The following is a 20,661-nucleotide window of genomic DNA, read 5'->3' as shown; positions in this document are numbered from 1 at the left end:
AGTAAGAATCTTGATCAAACTTGGCTATGCTTATTAAATGCTTTAAACTGATTGATTTGCGAAAATAAAATCAAGCTTTAGTCGCGACTAAAAATTGAAGTTATTTTGATTGAATAAATTGAAAGATAATTTCATTGCTCGATGAAAACAATGAAGTGTTATTCAGCTGGTTCGCACAATTAAACTCCTTCATTTAAAACCCATTTTGATTATGGATTCGTTTATTTGTATCAATTAACTTGATAAATGTTGGATGTTTGGAGAAGCTATTCAATAATAAATTATTCAAGCAAACAGTTTGCATTGATTAATTTTGTAGGTTTTATTTGATTCTTTCAACTTGTTTTGATTGTAATTACATGATAAATTGTGTTCAATTGTAAAATTTACTAAATAAATTAAATTAATGTTAAAGCAGCAATGAAAAATCCATATGCATGAATATATTAAAAGGGTTAACTCGATAAGTGTTGTTTGTTTAAAGCTCTAATTCAACTGAACAGGTAACTTTATTCAGCATTGATTTTATGATTTTGTTGAAATTGATGGCGATTCTTAGGTTGAAGGTCATGAATGCGGTGAAGATTAGTTCATAAACTCTCAATTTATCCATCACTTGGAGGGTTGATCACAATTTAGGTCTTGGTTTCACTTTTATGTCTTGGATGCAATGAAGTAAACAATGGAGCTCCTTCGGTAGACTCGAGTTTTCAGGGGAATTAGGTTGAATTAGGTGATGAATGAACAGATATGAAATGTTTAATTTAAGGGTGAATTTATATCCAATAAGTGTCAATATTAACGATTTAAGCGGATAAAATGGACGGTGAAAATGTTGAATGGACGAGTGTTTCTAGGCACAAATGTTTCAGAGGAAAATTATGTTTTTTAAAACTGACTTGAACTGAAGGCAGTTAACTTTTATAATGAGTGAATGAGAGGAAGAGCAAACTATTTATGATGAAGATGAAGTGATTAGCTCATCAATTCATCTAATTTACCAGGATTGCAAAGTGATTATAAGATGAGTGGAAAGTGTGAAGCAGAGTAACATTTTATGGTTTAATAAGGCCTACAAGGTCTATTGTAATTGTTGATACATTTTATCATAGACAGTTTATATTGTGAGTTAAATGTGTTCGATCAAGGAACTCCGATTGAATTAATTGTTACTCAATGTTTACCGTTTCTACCGTTCCATAATCATTATAATCAGATTATTCTATTTTTGATTCTTCATTGATTCTCTCCTTTCATTTTCACACCTCCTCTCAATCTTTGATCACTTTTCAAATAACGTTGATGATAACCGAGTTAATTTATGGGTAACAATGGATGACCTGGAAATAATGGCAGCAAATCAGGTCAGAACGAGGTTGGCTACGTTTGATTGTTCATCGTTGATTAAACAGTTAAAACCAATGAAACAAATAGCAGTATCACTTACAAGGCCATGTTAGAACTATTTCAAGCTATAAAGGCATTTATGGTAACTCAGCACTTGGTGCAAGTATTGGAATGTTTAATGCTATTTTAAGCTACATTAATTCAAGAATTAATCAGAGATTTGGTGCGATTTGTGATCATGTCTGTCACATTCCATTGAGTTGAGTGCAGGTATCAATATTTTGAAAAATAGGTACGATTTTCAATACTTGATCTGACATTAAGATGTTAGACCGCATAGATTCACTAACCAATGTTTTGATCAACATTCAATTGGTTATGAACATTAATAACCAGAAAAATGGTTGATACTAAAAAGACAAGATTGCCACATTTATGCACAAATTGACACTAATTGACAACGGTAGTGCTACACCATTTATGCTGACTCCAACTAAACCAGAAAGTGCAGCGAGTGTGAAGATAGCCACTGTAGTCGGAACTCGTCCAAAACTATCCATTAAACAATAAATACAATTTAATTTGATCAACAATTTAACTAATAATTACATTTGTTGCTAAAAAGGCACAATTGTCACATTTTTGAACAGATTGAGCAAAATGACACAAGTGCTGCAACTAAAATTGGCAAAAACGGGCGAAAATCAATTTCTGTCAAATTTAGACTCTAATAGTTTGTGAGGAAATTAATACAGAGTGCTTTTGTGTGATTTGAAGATTTCTCAGATCAATAGTTCTCGAGAAAATCGCTTTCTAACTTGAAACTTCGATTGGCTTTTATACCATTGTGGAAGCAGATTTTTCAATGCAACTCATTTTGCTGATGTTAATTTCAATGATCAACCGTAAAATAAACTTATTTTGAAGAATAGGATTTTCCGTTTCTGTAAAACTTCGAATCTTTGATTGACATTTAAACTGACCTTTTTCAGCGACCGAAAGAGTTAGAGAGCTTAAACTTATAAACTGTCCATAAAAATTGATGGGTCACATTATGGAATGTATGATTTTTCCAACATATCAACTGTTCTCCTGATTTTTGGCCATTGGCCTTAAAACTTTGAATCGAAATATTTCGAGAATGATAGCACCTACAACCATTACTCTTTGCTCAAACATTAGATTTTATTGTAGTCTATAATATAATGGAATATTAAATTATTTGAGGTTCTACAAAAAAAGTCACAGCATTGTATTGTTATGTTACCAGATTTTAGTTTTGGTTGATAAAGTTATTTGGGTACTCAAACGCGAATCAAGTTTATTAGAAGCTAATCATTAATGGATGTATCATTTCATATTATATTATAGCCCATAATAAAATCTAAGGTTGTGTCGAAGAATGATGCTTGTAGGTGCTATCAGTCTCGAAATATTTAGGTACAAAGTTTTAAGGCCAATGGCCAAAATTAGGAGAACTGTGGATTAATTGAAAAAAATATTCAATCCATGATCTGATCCATCAATTTTTATGTTAAGTTTATAAGTTTCAGCTCTCTAACTATATCCGTTATTGAAAAAAGTCAGTTTAAATCGAAATCGAAAAATCGAAGTTGTACAGAAACGGAAAATTCTATTTCTTAAAATAAGTTCATTTTCTAGTTGATCATCAGGTTTAAACTCACCAAAATAAGTTTCACGAAAAAATCTGCTTCTGTAATGGTACAACAAGCTATCGAAGTTTTAACTTTTAATGCGATTTTCTCGAAAAAAATTGATCTGAGAAAGATTTAAATTGTACGAAAAGGCTCAGTTTTCATGTCTCTACAAACATATGAAGTCGAAACTCGAAAGAAATTCATTTTTACCCGTTTTTATCCAGTCGTTTTGCAGTACTTGTTTCAATTTGTGTCAATTTTTGCATAAATGTAACAATTGTGTCTTTTTAGCAACAAATGTAACTTATTAGTAAAATTATTGACTAAATGAAATTGTATTCCTTGTTTCATTGATAGTTTTGGCCAAGTTCAGACTACTATGGCTATTTTCACCCTCGCTGGACTTTCTGGCTTAGTTGGAGTCTTCTTTTCTCATGACTTTACTCTGTTCGTCTTGAGTACAGGTTCTATGGGCTTTGCATTTCCTAATTTTTTTACTTTGGTTTTAGGTAAACTAAACTTTTAGGTAAATTAATATTTGCATCATTAACAATTTAACTTTTATAATTGTTTATCATTGTAACCTCTGCCATTGAATTTGTTGGTCTTCGCAATCGTCTTCTTGTATCAACTGCTTTTGTCACATTGAATAACAAGTGCTCTTTGGTCAGCCTTTGCCTATTACATTGCGAATTGGAAGCTCATCGGTACAGTTTTCGGTACAATCATTTCAATGTAAGTGATTTCTCGTTGAATCGAAACAATAATATTGATCTTTTTAACTGTTCAGATTTACTCCAGAGTCAGTTCGATGGTTATATTCAAAGAGAAAGGTTAAAAAGGGAAGTAAAGTCCTTACATCAGTTGGATTAATGGTAAACAAGTTCCAGAAGATGTTCTTGATTCCATAATAATAAGGAAACCGGCTCCATTCCATTTAAAAGAGTTTCTAAACTATCCAAGACTTTGTCGAAACTTCATGTTCGCTGGAATCCTGAGTATTCTCAATGGCATCTCATTCATTGGAACCAATTTATATGCAGCAGTGTTACTTAAAAATCCTTTTCTAGTTCTATCCTTGAATGCATTTATCGACGCAATCGCTTGTCTGGTTTTCAAGAATCTTGCTCATCGTTACGGACGGAAGCGAATCATGCTGATAAGTCGAGCCGTTTCAACTAGACTTTGTTTGAATAACTTTGGAGCGTTTATTGCTCCTTTCGTGATAAGTTTACATTCATATGGATCATATATTCCGCCGACAGTTATTAAACTTACTTCAGCGGTTTCGGGTCTTTTAGTCTTATTTTTACCAGAGACACTTGGAGTTCCTCTTCCTGAAACTTGTCCACTCAATCTATTGGGCTGGAGCGACACTTGGGTGCTTTGTTTTTGGGACCTTTTCTGTCATAGACAAGCACTTGCTGCTGTACTAAAAAGCCACAAAAAGTTGTTGCAAAGAGCACTTGTTATTCAATGTGACAAAAGCAGTTGATACAAGAAGACGATTGCGAAGACCAACAAATTCAATGGCAGAGGTTACAATGATAAACAATTATAAAAGTTAAATTGTTAATGATGCAAATATTAATTTACCTAAAAGTTTAGTTTACCTAAAACCAAAGTAAAAAAATTAGGAAATGCAAAGCCCATAGAACCTGTACTCAAGACGAACAGAGTAAAGTCATGAGAAAAGAAGACTCCAACTAAGCCAGAAAGTCCAGCGAGGGTGAAAATAGCCATAGTAGTCTGAACTTGGCCAAAACTATCAATGAAACAAGGAATACAATTTCATTTAGTCAATAATTTTACTAATAAGTTACATTTGTTGCTAAAAAGACACAATTGTTACATTTATGCAAAAATTGACACAAATTGAAACAAGTACTGCAAAACGACTGGATAAAAACGGGTAAAAATGAATTTCTTTCGAGTTTCGACTTCATATGTTTGTAGAGACATGAAAACTGAGCCTTTTCGTACAATTTAAATCTTTCTCAGATCAATTTTTTTCGAGAAAATCGCATTAAAAGTTAAAACTTCGATAGCTTGTTGTACCATTACAGAAGCAGATTTTTTCGTGAAACTTATTTTGGTGAGTTTAAACCTGATGATCAACTAGAAAATGAACTTATTTTAAGAAATAGAATTTTCCGTTTCTGTACAACTTCGATTTTTCGATTTCGATTTAAACTGACTTTTTTCAATAACGGATATAGTTAGAGAGCTGAAACTTATAAACTTAACATAAAAATTGATGGATCAGATCATGGATTGAATATTTTTTTCAATTAATCCACAGTTCTCCTAATTTTGGCCATTGGCCTTAAAACTTTGTACCTAAATATTTCGAGACTGATAGCACCTACAAGCATCATTCTTCGACACAACCTTAGATTTTATTATGGGCTATAATATAATATGAAATGATACATCCATTAATGATTAGCTTCTAATAAACTTGATTCGCGTTTGAGTACCCAAATAACTTTATCAACCAAAACTAAAATCTGGTAACATAACAATACAATGCTGTGACTTTTTTTGTAGAACCTCAAATAATTTAATATTCCATTATATTATAGACTACAATAAAATCTAATGTTTGAGCAAAGAGTAATGGTTGTAGGTGCTATCATTCTCGAAATATTTCGATTCAAAGTTTTAAGGCCAATGGCCAAAAATCAGGAGAACAGTTGATATGTTGGAAAAATCATACATTCCATAATGTGACCCATCAATTTTTATGGACAGTTTATAAGTTTAAGCTCTCTAACTCTTTCGGTCGCTGAAAAAGGTCAGTTTAAATGTCAATCAAAGATTCGAAGTTTTACAGAAACGGAAAATCCTATTCTTCAAAATAAGTTTATTTTACGGTTGATCATTGAAATTAACATCAGCAAAATGAGTTGCATTGAAAAATCTGCTTCCACAATGGTATAAAAGCCAATCGAAGTTTCAAGTTAGAAAGCGATTTTCTCGAGAACTATTGATCTGAGAAATCTTCAAATCACACAAAAGCACTCTGTATTAATTCCCTCACAAACTATTAGAGTCTAAATTTGACAGAAATTGATTTTCGCCCGTTTTTGCCAATTTTAGTTGCAGCACTTGTGTCATTTTGCTCAATCTGTTGAAAAATGTGACAATTGTGCCTTTTTAGCAACAAATGTAATTATTAGTTAAATTGATATACCAATAAAAAGATGAATTCATTCAAGAATTTTCGGAAACTAAAAATTGTGTTTCATTTAAAATTTTATTCAGAATTTATTAAAACAGTTGAAAAATGAATCTACAAATATTAATACATTGTATTACATTCGAGAAAATAACATTTAAATTGGAGCCTAATATTTGTTTATTGCACTCTCAACAGATGGAGCTTTGCAAATCAGAAGAAGTCTGCCGCCGGACTGGTTGTGAAAAATCGGCTTAATTTTTGTTCTTTTATTTGTTTTCTGCGGTTTAATTTTAGTTATTTAATTAATTATGTCTACTTCCACTGATTATTACAGTGTACTACAATCTATTTTAAATGATGATAAACTTGTTAGTTCCATAAAGACAAGTAAAATCTTGATTGTTGGTAGCGGTGGTATTGGTGTGGAGATCATAAAAAATGTTGTTCTTCTTGGCTTTACCGACTTGACCCTGATTGATTTGGATACTATAGAAATTTCAAACCTCAATCGACAGTTTCTATTCAACAAAAATCACGTTGGTAAATCGAAATCTCTGGTTGCTGCCAATGTGTCGCAAGCCAATTTTGCCTTTCATTCAAATTTAAAAATCACTGCTCTTCACAACTCAATTATGAGCTCAGAGTATGATGTTGATTTTTTCAAAACCTTTAAAGTTGTTATTAATGCTCTGGACAACCGAGCAGCTCGAAGTCATGTGAATAGGATGTGTCTGGCTGCTAATGTTCCACTAGTTGAATCAGGATCAGAAGGTTACATGGGCCAAGTGACTCTTATCAAACGTGATGTCAGTGCTTGTTATGAGTGTGATGGCCCTAGACAAGAACAAAAAACTTTTGCTTCTTGTACTATCAGAAATACTCCATCACTTCCTATTCACTGTATCGTTTGGGGTAAACATTTGTTTGCTCAGTTATTTGGTGAAGAAGATGCTGACAATGACGTAAGTCCTGATATGAATGATCCTGAACTGGGTATGACCAACAAATCAGGTATGGTTTTCTACTTCAACTAAACATGAAACTTGGCATCTCTGTGGCAAGTATTTTTTATTATAATCTCATAATCTTTTTTCTTATCTTTTTATCTCTAGATGACTCTTCGGACAAGAAACCCTCGACACGTGAATGGGCCAACTCCAATAATTACGACTCTAAATTATTATTTGACAAACTATTTAAAATAGATATAGAATACCTACTTAAAATGAGTAAGCTTTGGGAAAATCGAAGAAGACCCACTCCATTGACAGTAGATATGTTAAGTAAAGATGACAGTAATCCCAAACCTTCTAGTAGTGTAAATGCTGTTAATGGTGATGTCTCCGCCAACGGCCAAAGTTTGAAAGATCAGCGTATATGGTCATTGTCCGAATGTTATGAAAAGTTTTGTGAAAGTATCAATATTTTAAAGAAGAGGCTCGGAGACGAGGGATACTTGGTTTGGGATAAAGATGATGATGAAGCGTTGGATTTTGTCACTAGTGTTGCTAACCTCAGATCTCATTGTTTTGGTATAGAAAAGAAATCAAGATTCGACGTTAAATCTATGGCTGGTAACATTATACCAGCAATATCATCAACCAATTCTATTGTCGGTGGACTTATAACTCTTCAACTCATCCATCTTCTACGAAAGTTAAACGAAGTGAAAGATGCTACAGACCAAAAAGAAATTGATCAAAAATGTAAAGAAGCCTGTAAATGTATTTATCTTCGGAAAGTTGGTCTCAATGCTCGTAATCTCATCTCATCCTATGATCTATTTGAACCAAACCCGAACTGTTTGGTTTGTAATACTGGTCGTATACCTGAAATCGAATTGACCTGTAATCTAAGTGAGACAACAATGAATGATTTTGTGGAACAGATCATTATGAAGATCTTCAATTTTGTATGTCCAGATATACAGATTGAAGGACAACCTATCATTATTTGGAGTTCAGAAGATGCAGATGAATCTGAAAAGGCCGAATCTAAAAAGAAATATCTCAACAAATATCCTCAAGTACATCATAAACAACGACTTCGGGTCTATGATTTATTACAAAATCATTCTTTAATAATAAACCTATTAGATGGAAAAGTGGATAAATCCGAAAATGAAGAACGTTTTTATATTATGAAAATAATTAACGAAGGATCAACTAAAAACGGCACGGAAGAAAAAGATGAAGAAAATGATAAAGATAACAACTGTATGGAAGTAGAGAATGGCAATTCTGGCGTTGAAATAATTTGTGACAACGGTGACGATTCCGATGTTTTTATTGTTGATTCAAATTCAAAAGAGAAACGTAAATTGGACTTTGATGCAGAAGAGATACTGGAAGTACCCGGGGTTTCAAAAAAATTGAAGATTTAAACTGAAACGATATTCAACTCCATCTCTTTGGCTTTGGTGTGATTCTTGCAACCTTACAGTTTTTCGTTATCAAAAAATTGTATCTTTTTCATCGCATTTGAAAAAAATTTTTCTTTATAACAGAGCAAAAATTACAATTTTGTATAATTAATTCAGTAACGAACAATGTTACTAAGTATTTCCATTTTTCTCACTTTACTCCTCTCACTATAAATGATCATTTTTCAACACAAGCATAAGAAATATTGCTAATTCCATAAATTGATAATCAATCTTTATTTGTCTCTGTTAAAATACCCACTGTCACATTAGAAACTAATAAAATAAATTGTTAATCTTTTTTGACAACATAATTTAAGTCCAAATAACTAATAAGTGTTTTTACTTGGAACTGCTCTCACATGAATGATACTGGAATGGTTAGTCATCATAAACCTTTCCATTATAAAGTGGACGATAGATCACTAGGACTCTGCAATGACATCATTTACCGTCCCTACAGGCTTATGAATATTATGAACTGGAGTCCTTGGAATGTTAGCTACCAGTTTACTACTCATACCAATCCAAACCATGAACATAACACATACAAATCCTGCTTTGATTAGCTCATCACCAATATCTTTAAAATCGGAAACTCCAGAATTCATTTGCTTATTCAAAGAAGTGATGATAACGGCAAAATATGCTAAAGTAAAGATGAGAATAAAAATTCGAACAATACAAATGTTCCTAAGCAATGAACGATTTTCTAGGCAAATGGCAAGTGTATTTAAAATTGAAATTAATGTCAATAAACCAGCGAAAAATTTATCAACCAAAGTTGTACTTGTCGCTGCGATAAAAAACACAACCAAAAGAAGTAAAAAAATTTCAATGATAATTAATTTCTGTTTCAAAGTCGGCAAATTAGACATGATTATGTTATTATTCTGAATACTTTTATGCTGTATCGGATGTAGACAATTCAGATGAAATAAGGATTCGCTTTCGCAATTGTTGCTCTTTGGATAATTTAAAATCTAGTTTATGTTTAAAAAAATGTAATTTAGTTAATTTCAAGCAATCGCAGAGTAAGGCAAAAAATCACGTCTTTCTTTCATCGGTTGGATCAGTAAATTTTCATAATTTGTTAGCTGTGTGCAACAAGTTACAATCAAGATTCAAGTTGAATACAAAGTGTTCAAAAATTCGGTATTCGTGATTCTCATTTGCTTGAGCTTCTGTTTAACTTGTCGAATCTATTGATGTTTCCATGCATTGAGAAAGTAAATTTATATAAAGTCCCTCACTTTAAACTCGGTCTTTTTTTTGCTTTCTGCCTTGTGTTTAAACCTATTAATTTAAATTTTTTGAATTACTTAATTGACTGGTGACTTTTAATTTAAATATGGCAGAATATTTAGCGTCAATTTTCGGAACCGAAAAGGACAAGTAAGTATCATTGTTCAATCAGTCCAATCAATCCATGTTTGTGTTTTATCTTATAGCCTTTAGCGGCAAATGTTTTTATCCCTCTCCTTTCACATCAAATACTAATTGTTTATTTATTTTTATTGTTATTCTTTAGAGTAAATTGTAGTTTCTTCTTCAAAATCGGAGCATGTAGACATGGGAATCGTTGCTCTAGAATTCACAATAAACCCACCTTCAGTCAAACCATATTGCTACAAAATTTGTACCAAAATCCTAGAAATGCTGCTCACTCTTTGGAAGGAAACTCCACAGGCAAGCCTACAATGACTGAAGAAGAAGATCAGAAACATTTTGATGACTTTTTCGAAGATGTTTTTGTTGAATTGGAAGATAAATATGGCGAAATCGAAGAAATGAACATCTGTGACAACCTAGGAGATCATCTAGTTGGTAATGTATATGTTAAGGTAAGCATAAAATAAAAACACCCTTCTGGTTTGTATTTTATTGCTTGACACTAATTTTTCATGCGTATTTATTTATATCTTCATAGTTCCGTCGAGAAGAAGATGCTGACAAAGCTGTCCGTGATTTAAATAATCGTTGGTTTGCTGGGCGACCAATTTATGCAGAATTATCTCCAGTGACTGATTTTAGAGAAGCCTGTTGTCGCCAATATGAAATGGGGTAAGTTTCACATTGTTCCGATATAATATTTCGATATTTTATTTTCATAACTGACAACCTTATTTTTTTCACAGTGAATGCACTCGTAGTGGTTTTTGTAATTTTATGCATTTAAAACCGATATCTCGAGACCTTAGGCGCCAACTTTTTGGACGTAGACGAGGAACTGCTAGAAGTTATAGGTAAGTTCATTCAGTTTTTAAATATTGATCTATTGAACACTTAACTCATATTGTTTATTTTTTTCTTTAGATCACGATCCAGATCACGTAGTCGTGAGCGTGAGCGTGGAAGAGATCGTGATCGGCGATCTAGAAGCCGTGATCACGGATCTAGGAGTCGCGATCGTAGATCAAGGAGTCGAGAAAAGAGGTCAAGTAGCCGCACTCGAAGATCTCGTAGTAGAGAACGAAGATCTAGAAGTCGTGATCGTCGTGAGCGAAAACATCGTTAATCACAAACTGTCCAGAAATATTTCACCAAAAATAGGCACCAAAGCTAAACACATTGAATTCTCATCCCTAGCATCTATCATATTTTAATAAAAAAAATCAATCTTTGCGTGATATTAACAGTTTCATAATTAATATCTATACATTGTAATAATATCTATGCTCTGATGATTTTATTTATTGTTTGGTTTATGAGTGATTCAGCGACAATTTCCAGAAAATCTTTCATGGATTCCAATTTTCAAAACATTGGCCAAAAATTTGCTCTTTAGTTAATTAAATTTCCTCCACTGTCAATCTAATCAAATTATTTAGAAAAACAGTTAATTACTTTTCTAAGAAATTTATTTGAGTAAAGATTTTTCAAACAAACCAATTAGATCAAAACTTTTTAATTATTTCAGCGTGAATTCCGAGCTCTAGAAGACATCCAGATCATAGAACTATTCAGACACTATTACTTTTAATCATTATTTATTTTAAATGAACAATTTTATAATTATAAAAGCAAATCCAACTTATCATAGAAAGGCTCAATTAGCAATTGCGAAAATCATCTAATTAAGATTAGACTTTGGACATTTTTAAATTATTTCCTAGATGGAACTATTGCTACTCAAAGGCGGTAATTTTAACTTATTCAATATTTTATCAATAAAACGATTGAATAAGTTGATAATTAATTAATCTTAGCTTTTTGTTTAATTTTTACCTTGTCATTAATAGTATTTCAATGGTGATAATTTTTAAAGATGCTTGAATCATGTTTGAGGCTTGATTCAAATTTGTGAGACAGAAATCAGAGTATTGCCAAGTTACTTATTGTATTTGTTTCAAATAAGTTGTTGAAATATGTCCAGCTTCTTTTGTAAACAGTGTCTTAAAACAGTGATTAAGATCAATTTTATTTAGATTAACGGGCGGAATAAAATTAATTATAAAAATATTTGTGAAGTAATTATTGCTGTGACTTCTGATTAGTCTTAAGATTCCATCTTCTAGTGATTATCAATTGTTTTTACTCTTCAAAATCTTCACCTTGTTTATATGTTTGAGTTGCTTTCCATGTTATTATTTTAGATGATTAATTCATTTTTATCTGTTAGATCAAATTTATTCAGCTATGTACCAAATGTTACATTAGCTTGTAAACGTTATATACAGACTATCAAAGTTGGTATAATTGGTTCAGGACCAGCTGGCTTTTACACTGCTCAAGCTTTGTTAAAGGTAAGGATTTTGGTATAAAATATTTACTCTATGTTTACTAAATAATCACATGTAATTTTATCTTTTTTAAAGGACAGCAGAGTGTTAATAGACATCTATGAAAAATATCCAGTTCCATTCGGGTTAATCAGATTTGGAGTAGCACCGGATCATCAATCAGTCAAGGTTCGAGTTTCATCTGTTAGCTTATCTGTCTTCTAGTGTTTCTTCCTGGTTCAAAATCAGTGCATAGATTCTTGAATTGGTTGACTTCAATGGTTCAGTTCACTAATAAATAATCATTCATCTTCCATAGAATGTTATTAATTCGTTCACCAATACAGCTCTTCAAGATAGAGTTTCATTCTATGGTAACATTAATATTGGCCAAGATGTGACTTTAAATCAGTTGCTCAAATCCTACAATGCAGTTGTCCTTTGCTATGGTGCAACTGAAGACCGTAAACTAAATATCGAAGGGGAAGATTTAATTAATGTGCTACCAGCAAGAAGGTTTGTTGGGTGGTATAACGGTATTCCCCAGGATTCCGACTTAAACCCATTTCTACAAACTGAAGATGTTGTAATTATTGGACATGGAAATGTCGCCTTGGATTGTGCAAGAATTTTACTTTCTCCAGTAGACGAGACTTTAAAGGTAGGATTTTTCGGTCGTTTATTGTCTTGCATTTTTCTAATTTAACTTTTCTACTTAAAGAGTACAGATATTACAAATCATGCCTTAACTGCCCTTAGAGAAAGCAAAGTAAAGAGAGTATACTTGGTTGGACGAAGAGGGCCACTTCAAGTATCATTCACCATAAAAGAATTGAGGGAACTAACAAAATTACCTGGTTGCGATACAATCGTGTTTCCAGAGGATTTCAAGAACATCACAGCTGAAACTATAGTAATTCATTTTATTTACATTTCTGATTATTTGACTCTAATCATTTTTTAAATTTTTTTCTCACTAGAATGAACTTCCTCGACCCAGGAAAAGATTAACTGAATTATTGTTATCTTTAGCAAACGAGAAAAATTTAAACAACAATCATAAAAGATGTGTTCTGATGTTTTGTCGATCTCCCTTACAAATAGTCGGTGATAAACATGGTAAAGTTTCATCAGTCAATTTAGGAGTAAATAGGCTAATTCAGCAAGAGGACGGAGTAAAGACTGAACTAACCGATGAAAAAGAGATTTTAAAATGTGGCCTATTTTTACGAAGCATCGGATATCGAGCTGTTTCCATTGATCCAAGTATACCATTGAATGACAAAACTGGAGTTATTAGTAACACTAATGGAAAGGTGCACGGATTCGATTTCGGGTTATACTGTAGTGGCTGGGCTGCTACTGGAGCAACTGGAGTAATCATTGGCACAATGAATGCAAGCTTTGAAATAGCTGAACATATTTTGAAGGATTTTGGCCAAAATGAACCTTTGTTAGTGGAAAAACCTGGAGCAACTGAGATAATTCCTCATCTAAAGTCAAAAGGAGTCAAAGTTGTTACCTTTAATGATTGGCAACGCATAGATGAACTAGAGAAAAATTTAGGATCCCAGTTAGGGAAGCCAAGAGAAAAATTGGTTAATCAAAAAGATATGATCAAAGCAGTTGACGAAGAAAAAGATTGATGAACGAAGAATTTATCATGTAAAATTCTTTTATTGTTACTCGTTTCTAATTGTTCCTTATTAAACTAACTCATTGAGCACCTATTTTCCTGTTATTTCACTCAATTTGGATCAGATTCGAGACTTGGTTTGACGAGATTTGAGACAAGAAAAGTTTAACAGAATATATTAATAGCTCCAACCTTAGTTAATTCAACCCGAAGATTGAAACATTGAAAAATCTACTAATAATACTGATAATACAATTGATAGAAATTTAAATTTATTTCGATAATACAATGACTAATCATGGTTTATCAAAGTAAATTGAGTCAAGACTTTTGTACTTTTCTTATTACTTCAAACTTCTTGGTTCGTAATTTATTTTCACATTTACAAAGAAGTCGAGGATTGATTGCTCTGATTGAAGGGATTTTTAACAATAACTTTCCCTGGATGGTTTGATTGAATTGTAATAAATTACTATTATATAATGATAATCTCGTGCTCTCAATAAAGCATTAAAAAGTAACAATTTTCTTTTCCAGGCCAGAAAAGTCAATGAATCAATGTATTTTCATGCCAAGCCAGTAAAAAATTATCAGGTGATAGTAAAAACTTCATAATCTTTAACGCAGAAATAATAATGTCCCATGAGTATGTAATTATTCGCATGTTCCCCATCATACGAATGAGGTAAATTAGAGTAGCTTTCCATGTTTGCATCACAATTGTCTGATAAAGCCAAATCAGCACCACCACCAAATATTGGTCCATATCTTTGATGATGAACGATTGCAAAGCGCTTTTTAATAACATCAAATTTAATTGGATCGGTTGATTCACGATTAATCAAACTAAAGAGGAATGATTTCTCTGAAGTAATATAACGTCCTTTTGGGTCAGCAGGTATGCTCCATGGTATATCTGTAAAGCCACCACACAGGTCACCATTATGTCCCAAAACGATGGTAAAGGTAGGAGCAAAATTATCACAGTGGCGATGAAAGGAATCAGCTGAGAAGCTATGTGTTTGAGCACGAAAAATACATCGCCAAGATTGCTTAGGTACACCATACCATTGATTGAGTATTTTTTGAAATTTAGCATTAGCTCCCGATAATAAATGAGATCCATGAAATAATCGATGTGAAGCTCTTGAATGTGTTATCACTTTGTCAGGAAAGGTTTCTTTAGGTGTCATATCCAGTTTACCTTCAATTGCTTCAAGTCTTTTTAAAATCTCAGCTTCATAGTTGGCATTTCCTTGGGCATTAGTATTACAATTAGATAAACCATTTCCATTGATTATTGAAGCCAACATGTCAAGTTTTGTATTGATTTTCTCACCAACTTTCTCTTTACCAGCAGCTGTCAGATTTGATAGGATCATGTCTTTAAGCTCATTGATGATGGTAAGTCCAGTTTTTACACTTTCAGCATCCATTATGGCCTAAAAAATATTCACACGTTTATTCCTTAATGAGTACCATTAGAAGTAAAATTGATAACAAATAAAACAAAATAAAATAAATAAACAGACCAATCAAAACAAATTCAGGTGAGACAAATATTTAGAAAAAAAAGTTTAACACCGAAGATGGCGATACAACTTGTGACTTTAAATCATTCATGACTTTTTTAAACTTACTTTACTGACGTTAGATGGCAAAAACGATGGCGAACCAGAAAAATTTAAACAACAATAATAAAAGATGTGTTCTTATGTTTTGTCGATCTCCCTTACAAATTGTTGGTGATAAACATGGTAAAGTTTCATAAGTCACTTTAGGGGTAAAGAAGCTAATTCAGAAAGAAGATGAAGTAAAGACTAAAAAGCTTTGAAATAGTTGAACTATTAGGTAATAAATTAACTCATTGAGCTCCTATTTTCCTCTCGTTTCACTCAATTTGGATCAGATTCGAGACTTGGTTGCAATTTAAAGAGTTTGAGCAGAATATAGCTTCAATAATTAATTCAACTCGAAGTCGTTTAAAGTTGTCAAAAATCAGCATAAACATTTACAGTTCCAATAAAATTTAGTATTCGAAACTGACCGCCAAGGGTTAATACTGAATTAGGTAGCTAAAGTCAATAAAGAAGGAGGCTACCCTGGACTACATGATTTTACTAAAATGTAGTTCCATGGGACTTTTAGATCCAACTTTTTCCAATATGAAGAATCTGATTCAACCTGGATCTTGCATGTTCGATTGAAGAGATAAGTTGATCCAATATTTTATGATTTATTGATGACAGAAATTTTTGGACTATCAAGGGGTAGAGACTGATGCTGTTTTTCTCTATGCCTGAACAATTGACAGAGAAGCACTTAATTTGCCATGGAAAAAAGAATTTTTCTTGGAAAAAGAATTGATAAACTTGGAATGAGAATCGCCAACTGAATTACTTGGTCAAGATTTGAAGGTTCCTGAAATAAGCACTGTTGATGATTTAATAAATGAAAATTATGAATCAATGCCAGGCATCAATGTATCGGACTGAAAGACATTCTGTCCAATATGTCTAATAAACTGGCCAGTCCATGTTGAGCATGGTCCAAACGAAGTCACTTAAAGTGCTCCGAGTAAACCTCAATAGGCTTGATAACAACACACAGTCTTTAGAGCTCAAATCGTTCTTCTTACCTAACACTCGTGAATAGTTTGTGATTCAACTAACATCACAATGCTCTACTTGAGCAACTATAAAAATATTGGAAATTTCATTTTTCATTGGAATTCTCATCACTTTAGAAGCAAGTCTTATTACACTTACTTTTAGCTTAAATTTAGCTTTTCTATTTTGTAATAGAGGTCGCTCTTAGATCAGTTTAGCAGCTGTTTTTAGTAATCTCAACAGCTTGTTACCCGGGAGAAGAATGTTGCCAAAACAATGAAAATTGAAGTGAATTGATCAATTAATTTTCATTTTTTGATTTATTGTTCCATTTTGTTTTCTAATTAAACTTAAGTGACACCCTCGTGCTTATTTTTTTGTACAAAGAAGTTCTGATTGTGACTAACAGTTGTCTCAACTCTGTTTAAAAAGCAATCTTGATATCTGTTTTTGGTTTTCTTTGTGTTCTTTGGATGTGACCAACTTACAATCCTATCTTATTACTTGGTAATTAATTGTTAACATAATTTTCCTTGTTCCCGATTTGCATCATCTTTTAAACTAGAAATGGAAAGTCATGGGATGTATGATGCACATAACAAAATGGACGACATACGAGACAATAAATTGGCAAGTTTTGCAAGTCCTGGTAGTGCTTTTTCCTCTTCATTCAGTCTATCTTCTAACAGTCATCAATTGTGTTGTCTAACTGAAGATGGTTCCCGGTGTAATCGAGTTGCTGGTAATGCTTCCTACTCTAAGCGTATCCAAAAGACTGTACAACAGAAAAAATTACGACTAAGCATTGACAATACAGCTCGTCACGTTTACATTTGTGACCACCATAAAAATATGATACAAAGTGTGCGGAGTTGTGTGAAAAGAAAAAGAAAAGACTCTTGTGAAGATGAAAATGGAACCAACTCCAACGACTGTTACTCTTTCGCTGATCGAAATAATCCACTGAGTTCAGCAATTTCAGGTCCTTCCAATGGATCTACACCCATTAGAGGAATGAATACAAACAATCTTGGTAACTCGGGAAGTGGAAAAAATGATTTACCAAGCTCAGCCAACTCTGAAGAATTACCTCAAGTTGACCTTTCTACTTTACAAATAAACACTTTACGTAGATATAAACGACATTATAGGATTCAAACTAGCCCTGGAATAAACAAATCACAATTGGCAGAAGTGCTTCTCGACCATTTCAAAACTATACCCATTGATGAAAAGGAAGCTCTTACTTATTTTATCTACATGGTTAAATGTAATCGCAATAAAGTAGATCAATTGAAAGGTTTAACTACTTCAAATTCCAGTTTACCCTATCCTAGTAGTATGTCTGACCACAACAATACTTGAGAACCATTGAGACCATAGCTATCATCCAGATGACTTCAGGTTTTCACTGTTTTTTGCTTCCCTTACCCTTTTCTACCATTCATCACTCTTATCTTGTATTTATTTCATATTTTTTCTTATCCAACATTATCTTGGCCAATCATTAGTTATGCTTAAAATAAAGTTGCATAAAGAAGTAGCTCAAGAGTAGCTCAGTTCAAAAAATTTTACTTTCGAATCCATTGTAGTTATTTCTGCTCTTTTGTGACCAAAAAGTTAATTAATGCCGATAAGAGGACTTCAAACACTAACTATACCCTGTAACAGATAGTTTTACAAAACCATCAAAATTTCAGGCTGACTCAACGAATCGATTTGCTGACCGAAACAAAATAACTAACGATTTGCCGACCGGATTCAATAGGTAAGTTATTTTCCCTTCATTCAACTCATATCCAAAATCACTTATTCTTGTTCAAATAAACTAATTGTTTTCTTTAATTTCTATTGAATTGTAGATCGTGTTTTAAAAGTAATTTCGAAATGGCTTTTTACCATAACTTATGGACAAATCAGATTCTTGGAAAGAAAGACCATTGGAAGTTCATTAGCCAATCGTGATGCAAATCTATTAACGGAAAAGATGACACAGTTTCTCTAACTACTGTTGTCCACAATCAACTATCTTTACATTCGTTCCCATCATGATTAATATTAAGAGCGTATTATCAAACTTTTTGTTAATTAAAACTAACCCAAAACTCTTTTTATCCGAAGAAAAATTAAACAAAGATTTACTATTTCTGCATCAATAATCAAGCTTACCTCATTTTTTTCACTCAAAAATCAAGACAACTTCATTCAATCGTATGACGCCGTTAATCAAATTTAAAGTTATAACCCTTATTAGACTTGTTATGTCCAGTTACGGAATAAAGTTAGCAATGAGAAAAAAATGTTAAACTAAAAGTACGAACAGAAATGAAAGACAAATTTTCCCGACCTTGAGAACCCAACTCATCGCCAACATGAATTACAGTGAAAACAGGTCAGTTACAGGTATATATTAAATGATAATAGGAGTAACAATTGTTGATGAATTTACACTTGATTTGGAGGAGTACTTTTCATCATCAACATCTTTATCTTCACATTTTCCTTTTCTCATGAATCCATCATCATCTAATCATCAGGAGACCGTCATTTAAATACATTTTAACAATAATGTTTCAACAAAATATTGTGTTACATCAACAAGTTTGAAAACAAAAATGATCCAAGCAACCTTTAAAGCGCTCATTCACCAACATTGATCAGTCAATTTTTAAGGTCACATCAGATGATAATGAGTATGATATTTTTAACGGAATACAAAGAAGGAAAGTGGCCGATAAGGTCAGAATACGATCAGAAAAAAAACAAGAATGGTAAATTATACACTTTGAATAGCTGATATCCAACAACAATTGCAACTCCAGCAATAACAATCAGCTCAGCGAGTTTCCCATCATAACCCTTTTAAACTGTTCGGCCTGCTTAAACTTCCTCTACCATCGTCTCAACCATCATTATCGAAGGCTCAACTTGATAAAAATCATAATCAATATTATCAATTTTATAAATTTCATGACTTTTCCCTGTTACAACCAAAAGGCATGATTTTACAATCAGCCTCACCAACACTTTATAATAGTCATACAATTTGCAGTCCTGTTGTTTCCGTTGACCATTCAAAATAGAAACATAATCATTTATTCAACAATTGTTTAAACGTGTTAACATATCATCCATGATTGAATTACTCCAACAGATCATCATTTCTCATCCTCCTACATCAATTCACCAAATCTTAATCATAACTATAAATCTTATTGTACATCACTTTGTTAATCTTATATATTTGTAGGAATTCATCTTTACTATTAGTTGATATTTCCGTTTAACAAAGCTTGATTGTTAAAGGTGATACTAAATATGAAATACTCTTTGATTGTTCATTCAATTTTCTGATGTTTTGATGTTAATCTTGTTCCACTACATTTTACCAGAAAAAAATAGGAAACTCAATAATCCAGTCTGAGCCTTCAATTGATCAAATCTTTTTCTATGATACATTTCTGATTGTTGTTGGATCAACAATTTCATGTTTCTAAATATTTCAAGATGTAATTCAATGATCATTAATCATGAAAAGATTCAGTAGTTTTCAACGTTACCTTCTTGGTCTAATCTTGATTATATTACAAGCCTAACTTATTATCTGGTCAATTATAATTTTGGCCATTGAAATAATCTAATAATTAATATGTTTGTTAGACTTGGAAAGCTTGAGGCCAAACTAAAACAAGCAAATTAACCATCAAAATAGTTAATCAGGGTCATATTTATCATCATTTTCAATTTTATATCTGCAATAATCTAATTCCTACTCAAAAGCAAATTAACTAACCATTCATGGATAAATGCTTTTCGCATTAATACACTTCCACTCGGTATCATTTAATTTAATTTCACCCTTGATTCCAGGATAGTATTATTATCGTTATTTGGCAGGCTTCCTTTCAGTTGATTACTTTATTTTGTGTATTGATTTATATTATCAAACAAAATTACCTGACCTTGTTTATCGATTATATTATTAATACAAGAAGGGTTAGTAAACATTGTACCAACACTCAATTGATACCCACAAATTATTCAAGTTATCATTGACCATTGATTTTTTTCACCGAAACTTGT

General features: G+C 32.3%; 5 protein-coding genes and 1 pseudogene across 5 annotated transcripts; 5 read left to right on the top strand and 1 right to left on the bottom strand.

The window, feature by feature from the left end:
• Positions 1–1,331: 1,331 nt before the first annotated feature.
• LOC149093803 (uncharacterized) lies at positions 1,332–4,500 on the top strand (annotated as a pseudogene).
• Positions 4,501–6,411: 1,911 nt separating this feature from the next.
• On the top strand, positions 6,412–8,925 carry Uba2 (Ubiquitin-like activating enzyme 2). The gene is made up of 2 exons (XM_015935576.3): positions 6,412–7,200; positions 7,302–8,925. The coding sequence occupies exons 1-2, from the start codon at positions 6,498–6,500 to the stop codon at positions 8,570–8,572; spliced, it is 1,974 nt and encodes a 657-aa protein (XP_015791062.1). The 5' UTR covers positions 6,412–6,497; the 3' UTR covers positions 8,573–8,925.
• Positions 8,926–9,888: 963 nt separating this feature from the next.
• Positions 9,889–11,503, top strand: U2af38 (U2 small nuclear riboprotein auxiliary factor 38). The gene is made up of 5 exons (XM_015935579.3): positions 9,889–10,006; positions 10,143–10,455; positions 10,542–10,675; positions 10,750–10,857; positions 10,928–11,503. The coding sequence occupies exons 1-5, from the start codon at positions 9,963–9,965 to the stop codon at positions 11,127–11,129; spliced, it is 801 nt and encodes a 266-aa protein (XP_015791065.1). The 5' UTR covers positions 9,889–9,962; the 3' UTR covers positions 11,130–11,503.
• Positions 11,504–11,753: 250 nt separating this feature from the next.
• Positions 11,754–14,063, top strand: dare (NADPH:adrenodoxin oxidoreductase, mitochondrial). The gene is made up of 5 exons (XM_015935577.3): positions 11,754–12,357; positions 12,430–12,522; positions 12,653–12,994; positions 13,055–13,246; positions 13,314–14,063. The coding sequence occupies exons 1-5, from the start codon at positions 12,208–12,210 to the stop codon at positions 13,977–13,979; spliced, it is 1,443 nt and encodes a 480-aa protein (XP_015791063.1). The 5' UTR covers positions 11,754–12,207; the 3' UTR covers positions 13,980–14,063.
• Positions 14,064–14,224: 161 nt separating this feature from the next.
• On the bottom strand, positions 14,225–15,750 carry LOC107367828 (uncharacterized). Its single transcript, XM_015935578.3, has 2 exons — positions 15,610–15,750; positions 14,225–15,436 (listed from the first exon to the last, which is right to left on the bottom strand). Exon 2 carries the CDS (start codon positions 15,403–15,405, stop codon positions 14,560–14,562), a length of 846 nt encoding a protein of 281 aa, XP_015791064.1. The 5' UTR covers positions 15,406–15,436; positions 15,610–15,750; the 3' UTR covers positions 14,225–14,559.
• Positions 15,751–16,947: 1,197 nt separating this feature from the next.
• On the top strand, positions 16,948–18,160 carry Sap30 (SIN3-associated polypeptide 30). The gene is made up of 2 exons (XM_089266981.1): positions 16,948–17,085; positions 17,144–18,160. Exon 2 carries the CDS (start codon positions 17,146–17,148, stop codon positions 17,941–17,943), a length of 798 nt encoding a protein of 265 aa, XP_089123107.1. The 5' UTR covers positions 16,948–17,085; positions 17,144–17,145; the 3' UTR covers positions 17,944–18,160.
• Positions 18,161–20,661: the final 2,501 nt, after the last annotated feature.

This window comes from Tetranychus urticae, chromosome 2 (genome assembly GCF_039701765.1).
Source record: "Tetranychus urticae isolate SD_2017Ah chromosome 2, NJAU_TeUrti_SD_1.0, whole genome shotgun sequence".
Classification (NCBI taxonomy): domain Eukaryota; kingdom Metazoa; phylum Arthropoda; class Arachnida; order Trombidiformes; family Tetranychidae; genus Tetranychus; species Tetranychus urticae.
Note: the sequence above shows the minus strand (reverse complement) of the source record. Positions and strands in the feature narration are given on the sequence as shown.